Below are 23,135 nucleotides of genomic sequence, written 5' to 3'. Positions count from 1 at the left end.
TCAGTCGTCATGTCCGGAATCAAATGTTTCCAGTGTGGGCAATGTGAACGTAGCTGCCAGCAAAAGGAAAGTCAATAATTCTTCATGCGTAAGAAAGATGGTAAACCTATTTTAGGATTACGTTTGGGGCTTTTAGAAGACATTGTTTTCTGTTCCATCCTGTGTTCATCTCATGCAGAGCCATTTCTGTTCCTCTGCAGTTCATCTTCTGTCCACTTTGTGAAACAATTAGTTACATAGAATATGTTGTCATTGCATTATTCCTTCATTGATTAATGAACTACTTTGAGTGGGATGAGCCAAAAAAGGTCCTTTATACAACTTACAAAATTCACTGCCATAAGACGTGGTGATGAGTTGCTCGCTAGCATGGACGGGTACCTAGACTTGGGCGACTTCATGGAGGAGAATTTGTCTGTCAAGGGTCAACCCATCTTAGCTTTTCCACAATCAGCTGGAAGCAGAATTATAACAGAGGTTCCACATGGCAAAGGTCTTTCGGTGGTGTTTAGGCTGCGATGGACAAAATATGGCAAAAAATTCCAGAGAACAGGATTAGTGTGGAAGGACAGGACACACACACAGACCAGGGCTCTCTCTGTTTCTCATTTTTTAATCTTAAATTCGGTTCTCCGTATTTCTGTAGCAATTTGCATTTCTTAAAAAAAATCCTCATGAAAATTCGTCAGCATTTTAGTGAGGATTTCTCCTAATAAACTCATTTTATGTGTTTATATGTGTTTAAACTATGCAGTTTTGACTAATGTTCACATTTTTGCATTCTCCTAATACAATGCATTGTTGTACGTTATTTTCACTACTATATTCATTTTTATCCATACTTTCCCCTAATATATGCATTTTAAAAAGCATTGGTTGGTTGGAGAACTGCAGTACAAAATTCAGATAAGTGTGAATGTTGAAGGATGCTGATATTCAGTTCTCATGTCGTTTCGGAAAGTGCACATTTGATAGATTTGGCTTTAAATGCTAATTTCTCCCCCATCCCTCCTAATACAGAGTCACAGACATGGTTTAACCGGACATGGAGCCAGGCAGATCTTTGGACTGGCAGGGCTGTTCTCCTGTCCTTAAGTCTTTGCTCTCCTCTCTCTCCCAGGATGCCTTGCTCAGCTTGGGCTCTGTCATTGATGCCTCCAGCCTCCGGGAAGTCATCAAAGATGCCATTGCTTCGGTGCTCCCCAAAGTGGTAAGTGAAACAGCTGCATTTTCATTAGACAGAGATGGTCTGGGGACAGGCTGTGTAATCTCCCAGCTGAATCTGTGCATAGAGGGCACCCTTTGGCAGAAATGGCGTGTTCATACATAGGTCCCCAAGACAAGGATGCTCAGCTTTGGAGAATCTTTGGAGGCTGGTTTACACAACTTTGGGGAATCTACACCCGTGGAGTTTGGTTTGCTTGCCTTCACCTTGGCTTTCTCGGTTAGAACCTGGGAAGTTGCCTTCTACTGAGTCACATTTTGGTCCTCCTAAGTTGTGTAGTGGTTAGAGTGTTGGACTACGACCTGAGAGACCAGGGTTTGAATCCCCACACTGGATGACCTTGGGCCAGTCACTACCTCTCAGCCTCAGAGGAAGGCAATAGTAAACCCCCTCTGAATACCGCTTACCATGAAAACCCTATTCATGGGGTCGCCATAAGTCAGAATTGACTTGAAGGCAGTCCATTTCCATTTTTATGTTCAGTACTGGCTGTTGTGAAGGGTAGCAGCTTTCCTGAGGCCAGAGGACTTTGCAGATCCTTTCAGAAGGAGTTGTGGAGAATTGAAACCCAGACCTTCTAAACACATAGAACAATTCCTTGGCCGCTAACTGACAGCTCCTCCCCTGTTCCTGTTCCCCTTCCCCAATATCCATCTAATTGGCAAGTAAGAGAGCAATTCCTAATTATGGGGAGTCAGCATAGTTTATGCCATTTTAAATTAAGCTGGCTTAAAGCATGCCAAATCCAAACCCCATTTGGGAGCAAGGCTACTGCTAGCTGAGCTGGCCCAAGCCTGGCATAGAAGCCTTTAAAACAGAGCTGGACTTACCCTCATAGAATCATGGAATGGTAGAGTTGGAAGGGGCCTGTAAGGCCATCGAGTCCAACCCCCTGCTCAATGCAGGAATCCAAATCAAAGCATTCCCGACAGATGGCTGTCCAGCTGCCTCTTGAAGGCCTCCATCACCCTTTTTGTCAGTGTAAATTCTGCAAGGTTTCCAGGTTATTTGACTGAGATGAACGGGGTTAGCATCCAGCATAAGCCCTCCGCCCCCACCTGGTCCTCTCCCCAGTTATACCCCTCATTGGAGACTTACGCTAGCCTTGGCTGAGCCAAGATGAGGGACCCATGTCGCCTAGCCCCAGCAGAGCTGGGGTTCAGCTGGCTGATCCAGAGATCCACCAGATCCTAACTCACTCATCCCGGCAGATCTTGTGTTTGGATTGCTCCCTAAAATGTACGCAGATTGATTGGTGGGGTCAGTTTTTATTCAGCAGGGCTGTTGGTTAAGCTGTTTTGGGAGACTGTTTTGATACTGGTGTGTTGCCATAGCAGGCAATGGAAGAGGAAGTTTAAGAGATGGATATTTTCCCCCTTCAGACAATAAGTGGTAGCTTTTGTGTATTAAATTTTAAATAATACCTCACACATCCTTCAGTATCTAAAAAAGGGGGGGCACTTCTGTTGACATTTTGGGAACATGCATATTAAAAGTGAGATGATTAATGTACTAATATTCCTTGACTGATTGACAGCTTGGCTCTTAGCCCATGCTGAAAGTAAATCTAAGTCGTGTCTTTTAATATTTGCATTTGTAAAGTCCCAAGATGTTTCTCATGGCCAGGCTATGAGGCTGAATGGTCAAAAAAACTCTCATGCTGTTCTTTGTCACTTCTGAGCGTGGCATCTCCTGGGAGATCTGAGTGCGTGACCTTAGAGTGGACTTCTCGAGCAGCTCAGATCCAACAAAGTGCAGGTAATCTGCAAAGCCAGCCAGGCTCAGCTTTGATCCAGGAGCTCCTCGGGCGTCGCAGAGGTGCAGGTGCTGAGGTGCACATTGGCAAACAAATTGGTTGGTGACAGGAATGTGCAATGCGATGAGCCCCACCCATTCCCACCAGTCAAATCCTGGACATGCCAGCTTGCCATGGCTGTGAGACCAACCTGTGCCTAGAGGTGATGATGTCAGCTGGCCCTCAGAAACTGTTTCTAAACTGTGGTCTTGGAGAGGATTTGGATCAGTTTGTCAGAGACTGCAGTGACTGAGATGAGGCTCACAATGACTCCCTCTGAGTCATGCAAGAAGACATGAGTGATGGGGAGAAAGGTCTCCTGCCAGTGAGGCGGCCACCTCACATTCAGGGGTGTTTTGCCTTCTCCCCTCCCCTCCCAGTCAGTATCACCCCCTGAGTTTTGGTGTAACAACCACACTTGGCCATGTACAACCAGCGTTGTCTTAGCACTACACTGTCAAGTGTGGGATTTGTTCTGTGGCCAGCTCACCCGAGAAAAAGCTACTGGGTGATACTTCAGGCCCTTTCCCTCTCTCACTTCCTCTCTTTGATCGCTCCCAAAGCAGAAGGCGTAATCGGCAAACACTTCTCAGCAGAGAAAGAAAGAAAACCTGTTTCCATGGATTCAGAAAGATTCATGGCCCTCTCTCAGGGCTTGGAAAAGTTATATTTTTGAACTACAACTCCGATCAGCCCACTCCAGTGGCCATGCTGACTGGGGCTGATGGGAGCTGTAGTTCAAAAAAGTAACTTTTCCAAGCTCTGCCCTCTCTATCCGCAATGTTTAGGGTTGGCAGCACCTTTTTAAAAAAGCCACCTCATGTATTCTGGCAACAACTCTGGGTGGTGGGTCACTATTATACCCATTTTACAGGTGGGCAGCTAGAAATAAGACCATAAAGGAGCCTGCTGGATGAGGCCAGTGGCCCATCTAGTCCAGCCTCCGGTTCTCACAGTGGCCAACCAGATGCAGATGGGAAGCCCACAAGCAGGACCTGAGCGCAAGAGCAATCTCCCCTCCTGCAGTTTCCAGCTACTGGTATTCAGAAGCATTATGCCTCTGACGGTGGAAAGAGAACATAGCCGTCATCGCTAGTAGCCATTGATAGCTGAATTACAAAACTGGGCAAAGTGGTATACTAGTTTTGAGTTATTGGAATGACTAATATAATTTTAATGTAAATTTAATAGATAATGCCATTGAACATAATTTCAAACAACCAAATATATTTATTTATTTATTTATTTTATTCAGCTTATATCCCGCCCGACTAGCAAACAGCTCTCTGGGCGGCAAACATAGAAACATATACTATAATAAAATTACAAGATCAATATAACAAATATAAAAGTACATCATCTAAAATACCAATTACAACATTTACATAAATAACTTAGATTATACAATTAAATATTATCAATACATATACAAACATGTATAGCTATGGAGGGCTTGCATAACAAAAACAGTTTCTCAGTATTTATCTTATTATTAGTAATTAAATAATTAATAATAATTATTATTATTATTAGATTTATTAGATTTCTATCCCACCCTTCCTCCCAGTAAGAGCCCAGGGCGGCAAACAAAAGCACTAAAAACACTCTAAAACATCATAAAAACCTTTTAAAAAATATATTAAAATGAAACATCCTTAAAAACATATGAAAACAAAACACCTTTAAAAGCATCTTTAAAAAAAAAGTTTTAAAAACATATTTTTTTAAAAAAAATTTTTTTAAACATATTTTTTAAAAAAGCTTTAAAAACATATTTAAATGCAATTCCAACACAGACGCAGACTGGGATAAGGTCTCTACTTACAAGGCTCGTTGCAAGAGGAAGGTCTTCAGTAGGTGTCAAAAAGATAACAGATATGGTGCCTGTTTAATATTTAAGGGAAGGGAATTCCAAAGGGCCAGTGCCAGAACACTAAAGGTCCACTTCCCATGTTGTGCAGAATGGACCTCCTGATAAGATGGTATCTGCGGGAGGCTCTCACCTGCAGAGCGCAGTGATCGACGGGGTATATAAGGGGTAAGATGGTATTTCATCAGAGCTTGGAAAAGTTACTTTTTTGAACTACAACTCCCATCAGCCCCAGCCAGCATGGCCACTGGATTGGGCTGATGGGAGCTGTAGTTCAAAAAAGTAACTTTTCCAAGCTCTGTATTTCATACAGGGCTTTGTACACCAAAACCAGAACCCTGAACCCAGTAGCTAATAGGTAGCCATGGGTACTATCTTTTGTATCTGAACGTTCCAACTTCCCAAGGAGTCCTGTTGTGAGGATTTTGCAGAAGAACAATACACATTTATCAAGACTGTCTGATCTTTGACTAAGTCTCTAACCAAACTCGTTTCGACCTTTATCAGGTCTTCTTCCATGGACAATATGAATAATTATTGGCTTTATATTACTTAGCCCCTTTTAGGTTTTGATTGTAGTGAATATGACCTATAATATAATATACTGTATAAGTATGTATCCTACTCAGTCTGTTGGTTTAGAACTGGACAAGAGATGTTTTAAATCCTTTGTAATATGAGCCTCTCAGGTTAAGTCAAGTTTCATATATATCAGCCAGCTTTCTTCTTGGACTTCCTTCAGTAGGACTCCTTTGTGAAAATTATATTAATCATTCCAGTAACTCAAACTGGTATACCATTTGGCCCAATTTTGTAATTTAGCTTTCATTAAGGTTGGATTCTCATCCTTTGAAGTTGCAGTAGCCACTGATAGCCTCCTCCTTCCTGAATGTCTCTTAATCTTCTCTTAAAGCCATCCAAGCTGGCGGCCATTACTGCGTCTTGTGGGAGCAAATTCCATAGTTTAACTATGCGCTGAGTAAAGAAGTACTTCCTTTTGTCTGTCCTGAATCTTCCAACATTCAGCTGCTTTGAATGTCCACGAGTTCTAGTATTATGAGAGAGGGAGAAGAACTTTTCTCTATCCACTTTCTCAATCCCATGCATAATTTTATACACTTCTATCATGTCTCCTCTGACGCACCTTTTCTCCAAACTAAAAAAAACCCAAATGCTGAGTTTGTTTCTGAGTAAGGATTTCAACCCAACCTCCCAGGCTCAACACTCTCTGATAGGAAATTGTGTGGAACAAAAGCAAGGCATGAGGTGGGTGCAACAGTCCATGCAAGGGCTTCTGTGCATAATCTCAGTTCTCCATGGACACACACTGACACGCACACATACACACATTCATTGCGGCTCGGCTCTGTGAATGCAGTTGGCACTGTGCTTGGACACGAAGGACAAAATAACCTAATCCTAAGACTACTGATGTGTTTTTGTTTGTTTGTTATGTGCCTTCAAGTTGACTATGACTTATGGCGACCCTGTGAATCAGTGACCTCCAAGAGCATCTGTCGTGAACCACCCTGTTCAGATCTTGTAAGGTCAGGTCTGTGGCTTCCTTTATGGAATCAATTCATCTCTTGCTTGGCCTTCCTCTTTTTCTTCTCCCTTCTGTGTTTCCCAGCATTATCGTCTTTTCTAGTGAATCATGTCCCCAGGCCACCAAAAGCCAGTGTGGATTTTAAAAGTGTCACCACACTTCTGGAAGACACGTAAGCAACCCTACACGTGCAGGTCCTTTCACTCCTGTGCAGACATTTGACTGGGCATGTGAGCAGGAACGGCCATAGCTTAGTGGCACAGCACCTCTTTGCATGCAGAAGGTCTCAGATTCAGTCTTCACCATCTCCAGGTCGGGCTGAGAAAGACCCTTCTCGGAAACTCTGGAGAGCTGCTGCCAGTCAGTGCAGACAATACTGGGTTGGATGAACCATTGGTCTGACATAGTACAAGGCACCTTCCGATGGAAATACAAATGTCTGTGTGGGAAGGGGCTTGGGGTTGCACCCATTGACCCTCCCTTCACTCTACACCTGTTCAAGTTCATATTGGCACAGGGGCCTTTTGTGCATACACTTGAATATATATAGTCTGCTTATGCTCAGCCCATACCTGCAGAAAGAATGGGTGTATGCACCTAAGACTCCTGAACAAATGGGATGTTGAAGGTGTGGAGGTTGATCACAGGCCAGAAATTCTATTTAGTTCACATTTAAAGGGGAAGCTACCAAATCCACACTTTCGAAAACCATGTGGCACTTGAAAATACAGCCATCCTTCAAGATTTGCACGTACTAGGGTTCAAGGAGGCATCAAGATGAATATTTACTAATAGGCAAAAACCTTGCAGTTCAAGAACATATCTACAGCCCACAGATAATTCTATCAAACTTTAAAAAGCAGGGAAATTGGGCAGCTATAGTGAATGCACCAGGGGAGCAGGAGACCTGACCTCCTCTCTGAGATATTGGACTGCCCTACAAATTGGTCAGAATGCAAACACCATTTGGGTTGGTCTTTCACAGTCCAATCCACTTCCTGTGTAGCTTGGAAGAATTTGGTAACATGTGCCTCCTGACTGAAACCCTGGAGAGCTGCTGCCAGCCAGTGTAGACAACAGTGAGCTAGGTGGACCAACGGTCTGGCTCAGAATAAAGCAGCCTCCTGTTTCCCAGGTTGTCCTCATCTGGAAGTCGGGTGCTGGACTAGACTGGGTCTGATCCAGCCAGGCAATCTGTAGGTAAATAGTCCCAGGCTGTGGTCTGAAGGCACATGAGGCCAGCTCCCTGCTGAAGCTAAGCAGGGTCAGGTCTGGTCAGTGCCTGGATGGGAGACCGCCTGGGAACCATACGTAAGCCGCCTTGGGTGCCCATCTAGTCCAGCATTCTGTTCTCACAGTGGCAAACCAGATGCTCCAATCGGAAGCGCACAAGCAGGACCTAAGCGCATGAGCACTCTTCCCACGTGTGATTCCCAGCATCTGGCATTCAGACACATCCCACCTCCAACACTGAAGGCACACAGGCTGTCAATGGCTACAACCATCGTGGCATACCCCTTCCGACATTGAAGGCACACAGGCTGTCAGTGCCTATGCCACGGATAGCCTTGTCAATGATAGCCTCCTTGAATCTGTCTAAACCAAAGTGTATCTATTGTCACTTCTGCAATGTGGCTGAGACACTCATCTAGCAACTGCTGAACATAGACCAGGCAGCCAAGACGGCTCTGTTTCTATTGGAGCTAGAGTCTACAAGCCACAGTCAAGCCAGTAGGTTTGGGTGATAATAATCACTATTGACTCAATGAATTAGAATTCTTATCTATTATCCTGAGCAACTTCTGGGCAGAAAAGTTGAGCTATGATGAATACAAAGGAATATATGAAATACACGATATCCTCTGATAGCATAGAACATGGGAGCAGGCATAACTCAGCGGGAGACCACCCACTTTGCATTTGGAAGGTCCAACATCCCCAGCTGAGAATCTCAAGCAGGAGGATCTTCCACCTGAGATTTTGGAGAGCTGCTGTCAGCAGAGTAGACAGTACGGAGCTTCATAGGCCAATAGCTTGACCTGATATAAGGCTGCTTCCTATGGCCATATTCTCTTCTGTAGACCAGACAAACACAAAAGCAAAAGTCAGCTTGGAAGCTTCTGGAAGAGTTGGTGTGTGTGTGTGTGTGTGTGCTCTCGTACCACTTCAAATCCCTCTCTGCCTGTTGGGCACGTTGCTTTGATGTGCTGTTAGCCATTTCAGAGTATGAAATCATTCTTCCTGACATTTGCTAATCGCCCTCGCGCTCCCTCCCTCTCTCTTGATAGCACAGCGACCAACAATGCCAAATCCCCACTGCTTTTCAGAGCTATTGTGTTCCTAATCTCACAGCATTACAGCATTAATGCGGTGAGATAATAATACCTTGCGCATGCTCCCCTCCCCCTCAAAGAGTCTATTACTGCTTAATCTCCGCAATGTGCCTCTCCAGAAGCCAGCACAGGTAACTGGGACTGTTACTACGTGGGTATGTCTCCTCTGAGCCACAGGTTGGTTTCCTCAGTCTTCACCCTCTGTGGACATGGAAGGCAGCCCAAACTGTTGAGTGAGTCCCGCCATAGCTACAGGTGAGAGAGTCAGCTAATGTGGCAAGGGTGCTTCAGGCATCCAAGTGGCAAGCAGTGGCACCAAACAGGTTGTGAAGAGCATGAGAAATGTCTCAGTGGATCGGTGAAAGATGTGATTCCAACAGTGGGCCAGGAAGATGCCACCCAGAAATTCACAAGTAGGGAATGCAGGGAACAGTCCTGCCCTGCTCTTTGCCCTTCCCCTTGCACCAGGTATTCAGAGATAGATTGCTTCTGAACCTGGGGGTTCCATTTAGCTGTCATGGCTAATAGCTATTGATAGACCTCAGCTTGCCTCCCTGAATTTATCTAAACCTGTTTTTAAATAAAACCTTCTAAGCTAGTGTCCATCATTGTGTATTGGAGTAATAAAGTGCCTCTAGCATGGAAACTACCTGGAGCTCCTTTCATGGAACTCGATTTGGTCCAAGACTGGTCTTCATAGAATCATAGAATTGTACAGTTGGCAGGGACCTATAAGGCCATCGAATTGAGCCCTCTGCTCAATGCAGGAATCCAACCTAAAGCATACCCGATAGGTGGCGGTCCAGCTGTCTCTTGAAAGCCTCCAGTGTTGGAGAGCCCACCACTTCCCTAGGTCATTGATTCCATTTTTGTACCATCCTAACAGTTAGGAAGTTTTTCCTGATGTCCAGTCGAAATCTGGCTTCCTGCAACTTGAGCCCATTATTCCGTGTCCTACACTCTGGGACGATCGAGAAGAGATCCCGGCCCTCCTCTATGTGACAACCTTTCAAATACTTGAAGAATGCTATCATATCTCCCCTCAGTCTTCTATTCTCCAGGCTAAACATGCCCAGTTCTTTCAGTCTCTCCTCATAGGGCTTTGTTTCCAGCCCCCTGATCATCCTTGTTGCCCCCCTCTGAACCTGTTCCAGTTTGTCTGCATCCTTTATTTATTTATTTAAAATATTTCTATCCCACCCTTCTACCCTACAGTAGGGCAATCAGGGCAGCTCACAATGACATCGTACACAGGAAATAACACAAAAAACATTAAAATAGATAAAAATACATAAAATACAGAACACTTCAAAGGGAGTAATATTAAAATGGGACTAAAGAGGTAAAACTAAAAAAGGGAGAATAAATAAATTCAGTTTGAGGCTATACACATTCTTAAAGTGTGCTGTCCAGAACTAGGCGCAGTACTCAGGATGAGGCCTAACCAGTGCCAAAGAGGGGAACTAGTACTTCTCGTGTTTTGGAAGCTATACTGTTAATGCAGCCTAAAATAGCATTTGCTTTTTTTGCAGCCACATCGCACTGCTGGCTCATATTCAGCTTGTGATCAACAACAATCCCAAGATCCTTCTCACATGTATTGCTGAGCCAAGTATCCCCCATCTTATAACTGTGAACTTGGTTTCTTTTTCCTAGGTGTAGAACTTTGCACTTATCCCTGTTAAATTTCATTCTGTTGTTTTCAGCCCAATGCTCTAGCCTATCAAAACCAGTCAGTGCCCTACCAAGATTTAGAGTGTGGTAGGCACAGAGAATACTTACTGTGCAGCAAGATTTGCAAGATATTGGAGTTAGCTCAATATCAGAGGCAGTCTTCTGGGAACTGCAGGCAGGGAAAGTACTTATCAGGTCCTGCTTGCAGGATTCCCAGAGGCACCTGAAAATCACAAGCGAGGAGAGTGCTCTTGCCCTCTGGTCCTCCTTGCACGCTTCCCATTCCGCATCTGGTTAGCTGCTGTGACAACAGGATGCTGGACTAGACAGACCTTTAGCCTGATCTAGCAGGGCTCTTATGTGCCTATGTTCTTATGCTTTATACCAAGGTAGACCATTGGTCCATTGTTGTTTGCAGTGACTGGTATTTGTTCTCCAGCCCACTCTTTCTCATAAATGCTGTGGACTGTACCTGGGACCTTTTGCATGCAAAGCATGCACTCTACCATAGAGCTACCTGTACATCCGTTATTTTACCTCCTTTATTTAGTCTCAACAGCAACCCTCTGAGGTTCCTTTGTTATAGTTGGGAAGATGTATATAAAGAGCCTGGAACCTCAATATGAAGAGCGTGGCTGCAACAAATAGGTGTATCACGTGGGAACATTCAGCAGAGAACTGTGTTTGTCTGCAGCTCCCCATGGACAGTCAGTGGCAAAGAGAGGTGTCAGGTTTGATCTCTGGCACGTCCAGGTAGACCCCTGCAGGAAGCCCTGCAGAGAGCCACTGCCAGCCAGTGTGGACAATGCGGAGCATGTTGGGTCAATGACGTGAGGCTGCTCCTGTGTGAGATGCATCAAATAGTCCTCGGAACTGAACATAAAACTGTATCTCTGGGCCTGCTGATAGAAGTGAGACAAGGTGTATGCTGGCCTGATGCTGTTTTGTCTGCTGCTGATCAGCACAATGAGACGGATGAATTCTGTCACACTTTCTGAGCCTCACACACGCCTAAAGCAAATGAGAGGGGGGTTCTTTTCAAAGCTCTGTTTTTACGCAACACAATTATCGCTGAGCGCCCATTAGCAAGGGAGTTTTGTGTGCTAATTAAATTCTTTTCAACAAGCCAAGATCAGAACCACCACGAGTCCTTTGTAGAACAAAGATCCCCACAAATCCCAGCTTGGAGAGAGACTCGTTTGCCGCAAGGGGAGGAAGGCAGAACTGCTCAGCTACTTTATGAAAAAGATAATCGCAGGGGCTGCTCTTGGGCAGGACTACTGTGTTGGCCCCCCAGTACCGGGGCATGAAGTTAGAAGGCACACACACACCCGTTCACTGAAGTCAACTCCCTGTCAAGGCCTCGTGTGGAGGTTAAGGCATGATTAGCTGTTCCTGCAGAATCCAGGCCTGGGAGGCAGGGATGTCGTGGAATTCCATCAGAAACGGAAATGGGAGCAGAAATCCCTGCAATTCACATGTTTGTTAGAGGTCAGGAATGGAAATCGCAGAAGTGAATACAAGCTGTACTAGCTATTGTTTTGGTTTGGTTTTTAGTCTGCAAATGTTATATCAATAAATACATTATCTTCTGCGTTTTTGTACAGTTCTCTTCCATTGAAATACGAAATTAATGACATGATTAATTAGGTCATTAATTCCATAGGTTTTGGCCACAGCAGATAGCGAGACGGATAATGTTGGTTTTAGAGGAAGCCAAACTGTGGCAGAATGGAAGCAGCACTGATTGCAATGAACACAGGATGGGGCAGAAATGGCTGCCTCCTTACCTCCCAACTGGAAGGTGCCCTTCTCTGCGCAGCTGGGATCAGAGGCTGCAGCCAGAAGGTGCGGCATAGAGGACGAGAGTCCGCCCTGTTGGTCAAACAAAGGCACAAATCTAGTTGGCCAACACAGAGGCCTCACACTGCCTTCTAGTCATGCACCTGTATTCCATGCTGTGGCTGAAGAGAGCTCTTTGACTGGCTGAACCTAAGCATCCCCAGGTAGTTCTCTAAGCTAAACCCCAGGCCATAGTTGTTAGAACCAGCCAGCACTTGGAGCCATAATTAGAGAAGACTTCATCATTAGAGAATCACCCACAGCAGTTCTCAGCATGAAGCAGTCTCAGGACATCCAAACTGATACCATGCTTCAAGAAGATATTCCATCCAGGGAAACTGCAGAATTGTGGGGCTATGCACATCAGCTGGACTCAAGCCCTAACTCTGAACCCTACAGCATCCTCTGGAATAGTTCAGAGACTTCAAGATTGCACCCATCACAACCCGACCTCGAAACGCAATAGCGGCTACCTGGCCACACCAGAGACATCTCATGCCAGAGCCCTACTCAGGAGGAAGAAGCTTAACCTTGAGTGCAGAATAGTGGCATGGAGGCAACATACTCTTAAAATTAAGGACCCCTTGGAATGGGCCACCCTGAGCTTAATGGACAAGTACTCTGACCTGGTGTAAGGCAGTTTGGACCAGGCAGACTTAGGGGTCAGGTTCCTGCTAGCCCCGCTGGAGTGCACTGGATTCAAGTTCTGTCTCACCCCACTGGAGTTCACTGGGTGACCCTGTACTTTGCAGGGTTTGTTATGAGGAGAAAACATGATGATATCCCATGAGCTCCTTGAGATACAGGGTGGTATATTAATATGACCAAATGATAATTCCCCCTCCTTTCCTGAGCTCTTTGCAAAGGTATAGTTGAGAGCAGAGAAAGCCATGATAGCTCATTAGCTACCAGGCCAAGTTCAAGTTCTGGTTTTGGTGTACAACGCCCTACGTAGCTTGGGACCAGGATACCTGGAAGACCGTCTTACCCGTTATACACCCAGTCAATCGCTGCACTCTGCAGGTGAGGGCCTCCTGCAGATACCATCTCATCAGGAGGTTCATTCTGCACAACAGAGGAATTGGGCCTTTAGTGTGGCGGTGGAATTCCCTCCCCTTAAATATTAGACAGGCGCCATCTCTGTTATATTTTAGGCGCCTTTTGAAGACTTTCCTCTTTCAACAAGCCTTTTAAGTGGAGACCTCATCCCAGTCTGCGTCTGTGTTGGAATTGCTTTTTAAGATGTTTTTAAAGCTTTTTTAAAAAGATGTTTTGTTTTAATATATTTTAAAGTCTGCTTTTAAGATGATTTAGTGTGTCTTTAGTACTTTTGTTTGTCGCCCTGGGCTCCTTCTGGGAGGAAGGGCAGGGTATAGATTGAATAAATAAATGAAAAATAGTAATAAATTAAACAATGTGAGAGACAGACACAAACTGTTATTTGGTTGTTTGATACTTGATTGTTTGAGAGAAGCTTTGTATCCCAGCTAGAGAGAGAGAGAGAGAGAGAGAGAGAGAGAGAGAGAGAGAGAATTTGTCATGCTGTCACGTCTGCTCAAAGAGGGTTTGGAAACAATGTAAACATGTGCCAAACGTCTTTAATGCACCACGGTCAACAATCTCTCTTTCATACCATCTCAGGGGTGTGTGTAGTTTTTTTTAAAAAACAAAACAAAACCCTGCAGCTAACATTTAGTAAGTTCATCGCTCCCATCAGTTAATTCAACCTTGCAGCTCAGAATAATGGATAGCCCATGGGCTCAAGTTCCATGAGACGATATTTTGATTGTTTCTAGTCTTGTGGTTCTACCTCCATCGCACCTGCCTCACCCAAGATTTGAGCAACGAGGTCTGTAACACTGACATGAACCAGTGATCTTCTTCCCATCCTTCAGTCTGGCAGCTGCGCTCAGTGACTACAACTCATTGAGCATCGGTTTACCAGAAACCAATATGAGAAGCACTCAGCGCAGGTACCAATCACCTGTGCAGACTGGCCTGCTTACTAGACAGCTGTTCCTCCACACCATGGCTGAGTACACATCTGCCGCTTCAAAGAAACTCAGTGCTGAAATGAAAATGTGCATGGTATTGCCAAGAGGGCTGCTGCACATCACATAGTATCAAAGGGTGGGCTCACACTTGTCACATGATGGCTGTGGCAGGTCATCATGTGACGACTGCTGGATCCAAGGGTGATATTTTAAGTGTCAATGGGCCATTGCAGATTGAACGCTCATCACTGCCTGCACGCTGTTGCTTTCCTGGAACCCTCCCTCACTGCCTGATAACATGAGTCTTTATGCCAAGTGAGGAGGGAAACCATTTTACCTCAGGCACTTCAAGAAGGATGCAGACAAACTGGAACAGGTTCAGAGGAGGGCAACAAGGATGATCAGGGGACTGGATACAAAGCCCTATGAGTAGAGACTGGAAGAACTGGGCCTGTTTAGCCTGGAGAAGAGAAGACTGAGGGGAGATAGGATAGCACTCTTCAAGGACATGAAAGGTTGTCACATAGAGGAGGGCCAGGATCTCTTCTCGGTCATCCCAAAGTGCAGGACACGGAATAATGGGCTCAAGTTGCAGGAAGCCAGATTTCGACTGGACATCAGGAAAACCTCCTAACTGTTAGAGCCATGCGACAATGGAACCAATGACCTAGAGAGGTAGTGGGCTGTCTGACACTGGAGGCCTTCAAGAGGCAGCTGGACAGCCATCTGTCGGGAATGCTTTGATTTGGATTCCTGTATTGAGCAGGGGGTTGGACTTGATGGCCTTAAAGGCCCCTTCCAACTCTACTATTCTATGATTCTATGAAATCTGCTTGCTGTATCCAGCATTTTTGAAGAACTGGCTGCCTCCTATATTTCTGTAGCTATTTTACTGTACTGAAAAGTGTTTTTCATGTCTGATCCTGGTTCATATGCCTTGACAACTTATTTTATAATGTATTTTAAATTATAACATGCATGTTATCAAAATGAATTCTTTGTTTGGATTGTTATATTGTGGTTGAGTGGACATTGGATTGCTGTGCATTCTTGATTGATATGCATTCTTGCCTATTGTGTTATGAGCCTCTTTGAGTGCATTTATGCAGAAAAGTGGCATACAAACTGAATAACATGAAATTAAAAATTAAATTAAATTAAAATCACTTAGGAAGGGAGGAAGCTGCCTCATACTGAGTCAGACCATTGGTCTATCTAGCTCAGTACTGTTTACACTGACTGGCAGCAGCTCTTCAGGCTTTCAGACAGGGAATCTGTCCCAACCTTACCTAGAATATGGGTGGAAGGATCTGTCAGTTTCAATTCTCTCAGATGATGATGATGATGAAGTTTCTTTTCTCACTCAGCTTAAATTAGCAATTACAAACAACAAAATCCATAAAGCCTAAAAGCACATCTCACAATTAAAAACCAAATTAAAACAAACACAACCAATACAAATAAAGGACAAGCATAAAAGCCCCTCCCTACTAAAAGAGGTCATCAAGGGTGAAAGGCCTGGGTGTAGTGGAAGGCTTTTGCCTGGCGCATAAAGATGGCCCCAGGCGTGCCTCCCTGGGGAGAGTGTTCTACAGACGTGGGAGGGACTACTGAAAAGGCCACCCTCCGAACCTCCTGTGGAGGGGCCCCCACAAAGAAAGGCCCCCAATGACAATCGCAGGGTCTGGGCTGGTTCATGTGGGGCGCAGCAGTCCTTGAGGTACTGAGGTCCTTTAAGACGTTTCCGATCTTCAATCCAGTTATCCACATTTCTGCAGCAGTTTGCAAATTTTGTTTTAAAAAGATTCCTCAACATTTTAGTACAAATTCATCCTAAAACACATTTTTGTAGGCAGTTTTGACTAATGTGCACATTTTTGCAAGTAGTTTCTTTTAATACAATGAATGTTTTAATGTTATTTTCACTAATATATTATACACATTTCCCCCTAATCTATGCGTTTTTTTGCAAACACTGGTTGGTTGAAGGGCTTCATCACAACATCCAGAGAAATGCACATTTCAGAAGATGGCTGTGTGTTGGTTCTCATATTGTTTCAGAAAGTGCAAATGTGGTAGATTCGGCTGAATCAAATTTCTGCCCCATCTATAACCTAGAGTCGTTGGGGATTGTACCTGGAACCTTCTGCATGCCAAGCAGATACTGTACCACTGGGCTACGGCGACCTCACTGATTGCCACCTCAGTGAGACTTAGTATGTTTGAATGGGAAGTCAAATATTCACATGTTAATCTGTGAGACATCAGATGATGCACAGCGGCCATGTGTGGATTGGCCCCAAGTTCCACCAGAGATGCAAGATGGGCAGTGCTACAGAGCAGGGCTGTATATCCAGCAGAACCAATGAGTGTTCTGACCTAGGCAGTGGCCCCAGCTGGGGGGCAGGTGTCTAGCCTAATGGGGGGCTTGTGTTGAACACAGAGCTGAGGGGGCTGGTACCCACTGGGGCAGAAAGCAGAGAGAAGAACTGCAGATGGAACCAGTGTCAATGACAGTAAGAGCCGAACAGCTGATTGTTTTTAAGTACGAAGGCTGGCGGGGGCTGGTGGAGAGCAGGCTGGGATTGGTGGGACAGTGTCTCATTTGCCCCAGTGGACCAGTCTCTTCTGGCACACAGTTGATAGACATCAGGTCACATGTCACGAATGGTGGCCAACCAGTCATCACAATCCACTTTTCCCACGCTACGCATAATTTGTACACCTCAATGATGCCCCCCACCTCGCTTGTTTCCTAAACTAAAATACCCAAATATTATAAACTCATAGGGGAGTCATCCAGCTCCTTGATCACTTTACTCGCCCTTTTCTGAACCTCTTGTTCTGCTTGTGGGCTGTAGTTCAATGGTAGAGCATCTGGGACTCTGGCAAGCCACTGCAACTGCCAGCGTAGAGACAATCCTGAGCCAGTTGGATGAAATGTCTGACTCCATATAAGGCAGCTCTCCCTGTTCCTTCTCTTGAGCATCTGGCTGGCCACCATAGGAGTCCAAATGGCCCTTTGGCCGGATCCAGCAGGGCTCATGTTCTTAAATATATAAAGGGTGGTGTCCAATACTTGTCCTACTAAGAGTAGACCGACTGAAGTTAATAAACATGGCTAACTTCCGTTCATTGATTTCAATGGGTCAACTCTGAGTAGGACTGAGTTGAATGAAGCCTGTAGCTGCAAATTTAGACATCAGCTGTATATTTCGGAAAGTTCTTTGCTGTTTTTCTCAGGTCCTGCTTTTGGACCACTGTGAGAACAGGATGCCGGACTAGATGTACCACTGGCCTGATCTAGCTACAGGGCTCTTCTGATGCTCTTGTGTTCTTTGTCTCTTCTCTATGCATTTGGACACCTGTTAAGATATCATAACCAAAGTTTCCGTCATGGTCCCTGAGATCAAGGAGCAGGTTTTCATCTGTGGTTAGATACAGTTGGATGCCATTTTGGATCAAGATGGAGGACTGAACTTTTCAAAACTCAACTGATTTTAACCACTGATTTAAAAAACTGCACTGAATTCAGTCTTTGAATTCCCAATCAACATTGGGCACTTTCCACTAGTAACTGCTAGAATTTAAACAGAGAACACAATATCTCACCATAGTGGGGAGCCTGATTGTGATGAGGTGGCCTGTGCTCCTACTTAGCCTGCTGTCCAGCCGCTCACTGCTGATGGGTAACTTCAAGTTGCCTGCAGGTTTCCTTTCTTAGGCTTCTTGATCTTCAAACTGGACTTGGACCCTGGCCAGCCTCAGGGGAGGAGGTGTACCCTGGTGCAGGAGGGGGGTCTGGCAGGATCCATCCAAAGGATCCAGATGTGAGATGGTTTGCTCGTGCCACACCTGCACCACATTTTTCATTACAGAGTCATTTGGGTGGAAATTGACTGGTCTGGGCGGCCGTTGCTGTTGTTGTTTCCCTCTCTTGTTCAGTGCCATAGAAAGGCAGATTATAAATGGGACTTCCATTCCTCTTCCGGACAGGGAGAGCTTCGCTTTAATTAACCCTGCCTGCATGCAGAAGGAGAGATTAACGGCCTCCTGAAGTCTCAATGGTGAAACAATGACCTGGTTTTTGGAGCTGGTCAACAGAAGTGCCTGGCCCCCCCACCCTACCATATGCATGAGCAGATTGTAGGACCCGTCATCAGAGAGAATTTGTATGGTAAAGGGAGAGGCGAGGAGAAGGCAGGAGGAAAGCGGTGCTGCGGAGAGGAAGAAATTAGGGATAGTTTAAAAGCACGAAGCAAAGCTTTTGGTGATGATGCCCCGTTAGCAAATCTCCCCAGCTCCAATATTTGCAATGCCATGAATACTGGTGGAGGGGGGGTGTTAAAGAGAGTGACCTAACAAGGGAAAGGTCTTTACAGATGTTAGAGACCCTCTAGCCTTGCCCCAAAACAGTGGAGGCTCCATTGCCCCTCTCAATACCCCACCAAAATGGCCACTGCTGCTAGCATATTTCCCAGGGCGGCTTACAATGGCATTAAAAGAATAAAATAGTTCACAGTGATCAAAGGCAGCCAAAAACAACACATCCCTAAAATTAAACTAAAAATGCCACTCGCAGCTCCTCACTACGACAGCAGACTAATATCAGCAGCCTGCAAATGTCTGGGCAAACAGGTGTCCTTTCTTTACGTGGTGCCAAAATGCCAACAGCGCAGAATGGACATCATCGGCCAATGCAGTGGAACTGACAGATCAAGGCTGAATTTTATAGGGTTATCAGTTGAATTGGAACTGTCTTCTTGGTTGTTTTTATGTTTTGTATGCTGTAACTCGCTTTGAGATTGACTAATGGTGGACAGGATGTAAAATTTACCAACAAATAAATCAGCATGCAGTTAACGCCTTGCTCCAGATCCCCTGATGACCCTCACCCAGTGGCTTCCTATGGGTGTTAAAAAGCACAGGGGATAAAATGGAACCCTTCAGGACCCAATGACATAAATGCCAAGCGGGTGAAGAGTAGACCCCCAGTGCCACCTTCTGGAATCAGTCTTGTGGGTTGAAGCTGAATCACTGTACCATGACACCTCTAGCTCCCAGCCCACAGGACCTGTCCACGGGATGGTCGATGGAATCAAAAGCCACTATAAAATCAAGGAGAATCAACAGGGATGCACTCCCCCTGTCACTCACTTGGCAGGGTCATCCATCAGGGCCTGAACTCAGGCTGAAATGGGTCCAGATAATCTGTTTCCTCCCACAGGTCCTGCTCAGCTGCTCAGCCACCACTTTTTCAAGAGGATATTTACTGATTGATTTATTATTTAATTTATATCCCACCCTTCCTCCCAGCAGGAGCCCAGGGCAGCAATATGTGTGACTGGGTGGTAGTTGTCACAGAACTCTCTGTCTAGGCATGGCCAGCATCTTACAGGCATGGTGCCTGGGGCTGATGGGAGTTGTAGTCCAAAACATCTGGAGGGCAACCTTTTGGTGAATGCTGGCCACCACTTTTATTTTCCCTGGGGCAGGTAAAGATTTTCCTATTTGCTGAGACTTTGATAACCCAGCTGTTTGGAATTGTATTCTGCCACCAACGTTAATTCATTTGCTTTTGTTTTATCATAGATTTCTAATTCGTAAGTAGTGTTTTTTCCCCAGAATTAAATCCCATTTTGTAAACTGCCTTGAGAATATCTGTCAAAATAAATATTGTAAATACACGAATAAATAAGGAAATTACATGGGCAATTGGTGCTGTTTGAAAGGGAGACAGAATATCCCTTCACCTCTCAGATTGTATTCATGCTAATCTTTTAGAGCACAACAGTGGTGGCTGCGGGCTCCATGTCAAGTTTCAAGTTGAAAATTCAGACTAAAACCTGGAGTGGATATCACTGCCCCACTGACATGGAGTCACCAGGCACAACTGCAGCACAATATGAAAAGTACACAATGTAAAAATAATTTATCAGCTTACAAAATGCTGCTCAGAGATATTCTTCTGGCCACTTGCATTAAGTAAAAAAGTTTCATGATGTCAGGAATAGCCTCTTTCCACTCCAGGAAGTGCAGAGGTCCGTAGCAAAGTCCAAGGTCATCTACAGAGCATGGCAGGCCTTGTCTTGCAGGCTATTTCTAGACTAGACCCAGAATGGACTGAGATGTATGCTGGGTCCCAGAACCGGGGTCTGATCTGGCAAATGAGTGGACCATTCCTCTGACCTAGTACAGCCACTGACTGAATAGACATCACACATCAAAGCTAAGGTATCTCAGAGCTGGTAAAACTATCTGGGTTGTGTGACTTCAGGCTGCAGGTAGGAGTTAATGTGGTAGGATGTTCTTCTGTACACAAAAAAACCCCTTTGCCTTCTCCCTGACATGCTAGTTTTCTTGGACATGCTGGTGGAGGCTAATGGGACGTAGTCCAAAACATCTGCAAGGCACCATGTTGGTGAAGGCTGGTGTAGGGTTTCCAACATCGGTACAGGAACCTGATTGTCAAGATCCCCATGGAAGAAGCCCTACTTGCATTGAAACATGAGGGCTGGGCTGATGGGAGATATTGCCCCAAACATCTGGAGGGCACCAGATTGGCAAGGGCTGGTGTAGGGAAAAATGTTGTGTGGAAGAGCATTCACGGCCTTCACACACACACACACACACAACCCGGCCTCCAGTGCAACCTGCAGCCCAAAATGTTACAACCCAGAGACAGCTTTGCCAACTTGCTGAGAAGAACTAGGCCAAAGCTTTGGGGACTTTTGTTTTAATTGCAAAGGCGGGAATCCGGTTTCCCAAGCACAGCTTCTGGCAATGCGCAGAACCCCAAATTGCCACGCTCCTGCACGCGTAACGTCTTCCCTGGATGGTCCCTGCCAGGGCCGGCTGAGACGCTGGCATCACACCACTCTGTCATCTCCTCCTCCGTGAGGAGGCAAAGAGCCTCTTCTGTAATGAGCTCCATTGAGCATGAAATGGAGTGGAAGTCCTTGTCAGCTTCCAAATAAATCAATAGCTCAGATAAGCATGGGCAGGGGGAACAGCCACATACCTCAGATAGATTTCATGTCCATTGGCGTCATTTAACTATGCCAGTCTGGACGTGGTTAAATCATCATCATCATCATGACAGCGACAATGATAATTAATGTAGCACTCCAGGGTATTTGAAGCATTATCTTGTCATCCTTACAACACACTTGTAAGGTAGGTCAGTACTAATCCTCATGCTACAACTGGAGGTGGGTGGGTGGGCTGACAGAGGGTGGGGTCGCTTAGAACCACCTAGTGAGTTCATGGCAGGGACAGGATTCAAATGGTGGACTGTTGATTCACAGCTACTGGATGTAGATGAACTCCTGCATGACTTTTTGTCACAAGAGGAAATTCTATGTATAATCCGTCTCCTGTTCAAGAGTGTCATGAAACTGTGTTCATCAATGCAGTTGCATGTAGCTGTGCATGGAGGTGGCTGAGAGGAGGACTCCCAGGGTTAAATTGAAGGCCTTGCAGGGGGGAAAAGGGATTTGAGTGGGCCATGTGGAGGACAGAAGGGAGGTAGCACTACCTTGGTGTACTCAGCAGGAGAGAGAAAGGGTCATTTGGTTGTTTTGCTAAAGCAACCGATCACTTACAGAGCACTCCAGGCATACACAGGGTCCACAACCTTCATCTTGTTCATTCTTCCAACATGGATAATTACGTGGGGAAGGGCCATCATAGCTCAGTGGCAGAGCATCTGTGCAGAAGGTCCCAGGTTCACTCTCCAATGGCATCACTCCAGGTAGAGCTGGGAGAGTTTGCCTGCCTGAAACCCTGGAGCACCGCTGCCATTCAGTGTATGCAGCAATGAGGTAGATGGGCCAATGGTCTGACTCATTATAAGGCAGCTTCTACCCTCTCATCTATAAGACAGTGCTATCCTCTCATCCTAAGGAGGGGCCCTTCAGGGGCCCTTGACCAGGGCCCTACCTAGCCACCCTCTGGCACCAGCCCTGAACTTTATTATTGATGTTACTTATGGGTAGCAAACAAACAGTTTGCAGGCACTGCTCCTCCTGGGAAGAGTCTCCTGAACCCATCATTTTTCTGGCAGGGATGGTTTAGACAGGGCCTCAAAGATCAGGAGGAGCTGATGCAGAACAAAACGGGCATGTTTCTGCAGCACCATAACATCAAACCACTCAGCAGCTATGCTGCATGATTTCCTACATTATCCAGAGGTAATGGCCCTGCATATGGCCCTGCTTTGACTGCCATGCATTGCACTCTCTGGCTTCAGCCCCTCTCTCTTTCATAGGAGACCTTAAGCCTTCGGACTGGGGGTGGCATCTGCCCCCAACTATGAGAAGTGGTAAGCAGTGCTCGATGGTGTGCGTCACCCACAGGTATAAAATCAGAATGAGAGAAAGAAGGGGGGAGGAGGAGGAGAAGATCTTGCACATGAACTCACCCTACATATGGTAGAAAGCAGAGATGGGCAAATCTGTCCATTTTGATTGCTCCCAGTTTCATATGTTTGCAGTCCTCTCCACATTTCTACATCAGTTTGCAAATTCCTTTTTCGCCAAAGTCTGTATGAAAATTCATCAGCATGTCAATGTAAATTTCTCCTAATATGCATATTTTTAGATATATCACTAGAAGCTAGAATGATGAAACTGAGGTTATCATACTTTGGACATATAATGAGAAGTCATGATTCCCTAGAAAAGACAATAATGTTGGGAAAAACAGAAGGGAGTAGAAAAAGAGGAAGGCCAAGCAAGAGATGGATTGATTCCACAAAGAAAGCCTACCAAAGAGTGGCCAACCAGAAGCCAATAGGAAGCCCACAAGCAGGACCTGAGTGAAACAACACTCTCCTTGCTTGTGATTCCCAGCAAC

The 23,135-nt window shown here is 45.4% G+C and overlaps 1 protein-coding gene across 2 annotated transcripts in view; it reads left to right on the top strand.

The window, feature by feature from the left end:
* The window catches only part of PDE2A (phosphodiesterase 2A), a 340,214-nt gene that overhangs the window by 175,651 nt on the left and 141,428 nt on the right, over positions 1–23,135 (top strand). For both annotated transcript variants that reach the window (XM_061629143.1, XM_061629145.1), the window contains exon 2: positions 1,121–1,210. In XM_061629143.1, coding sequence (XP_061485127.1) covers positions 1,121–1,210 — 90 coding nt within the window. The remainder of the gene's footprint in view (positions 1–1,120; positions 1,211–23,135) is intronic.

The sequence above is a fragment of the Rhineura floridana genome, chromosome 5, assembly GCF_030035675.1.
Source record: "Rhineura floridana isolate rRhiFlo1 chromosome 5, rRhiFlo1.hap2, whole genome shotgun sequence".
In the NCBI taxonomy this organism is placed as follows: domain Eukaryota; kingdom Metazoa; phylum Chordata; class Lepidosauria; order Squamata; family Rhineuridae; genus Rhineura; species Rhineura floridana.
This window is presented reverse-complemented; position numbering and strand designations above follow the sequence as displayed.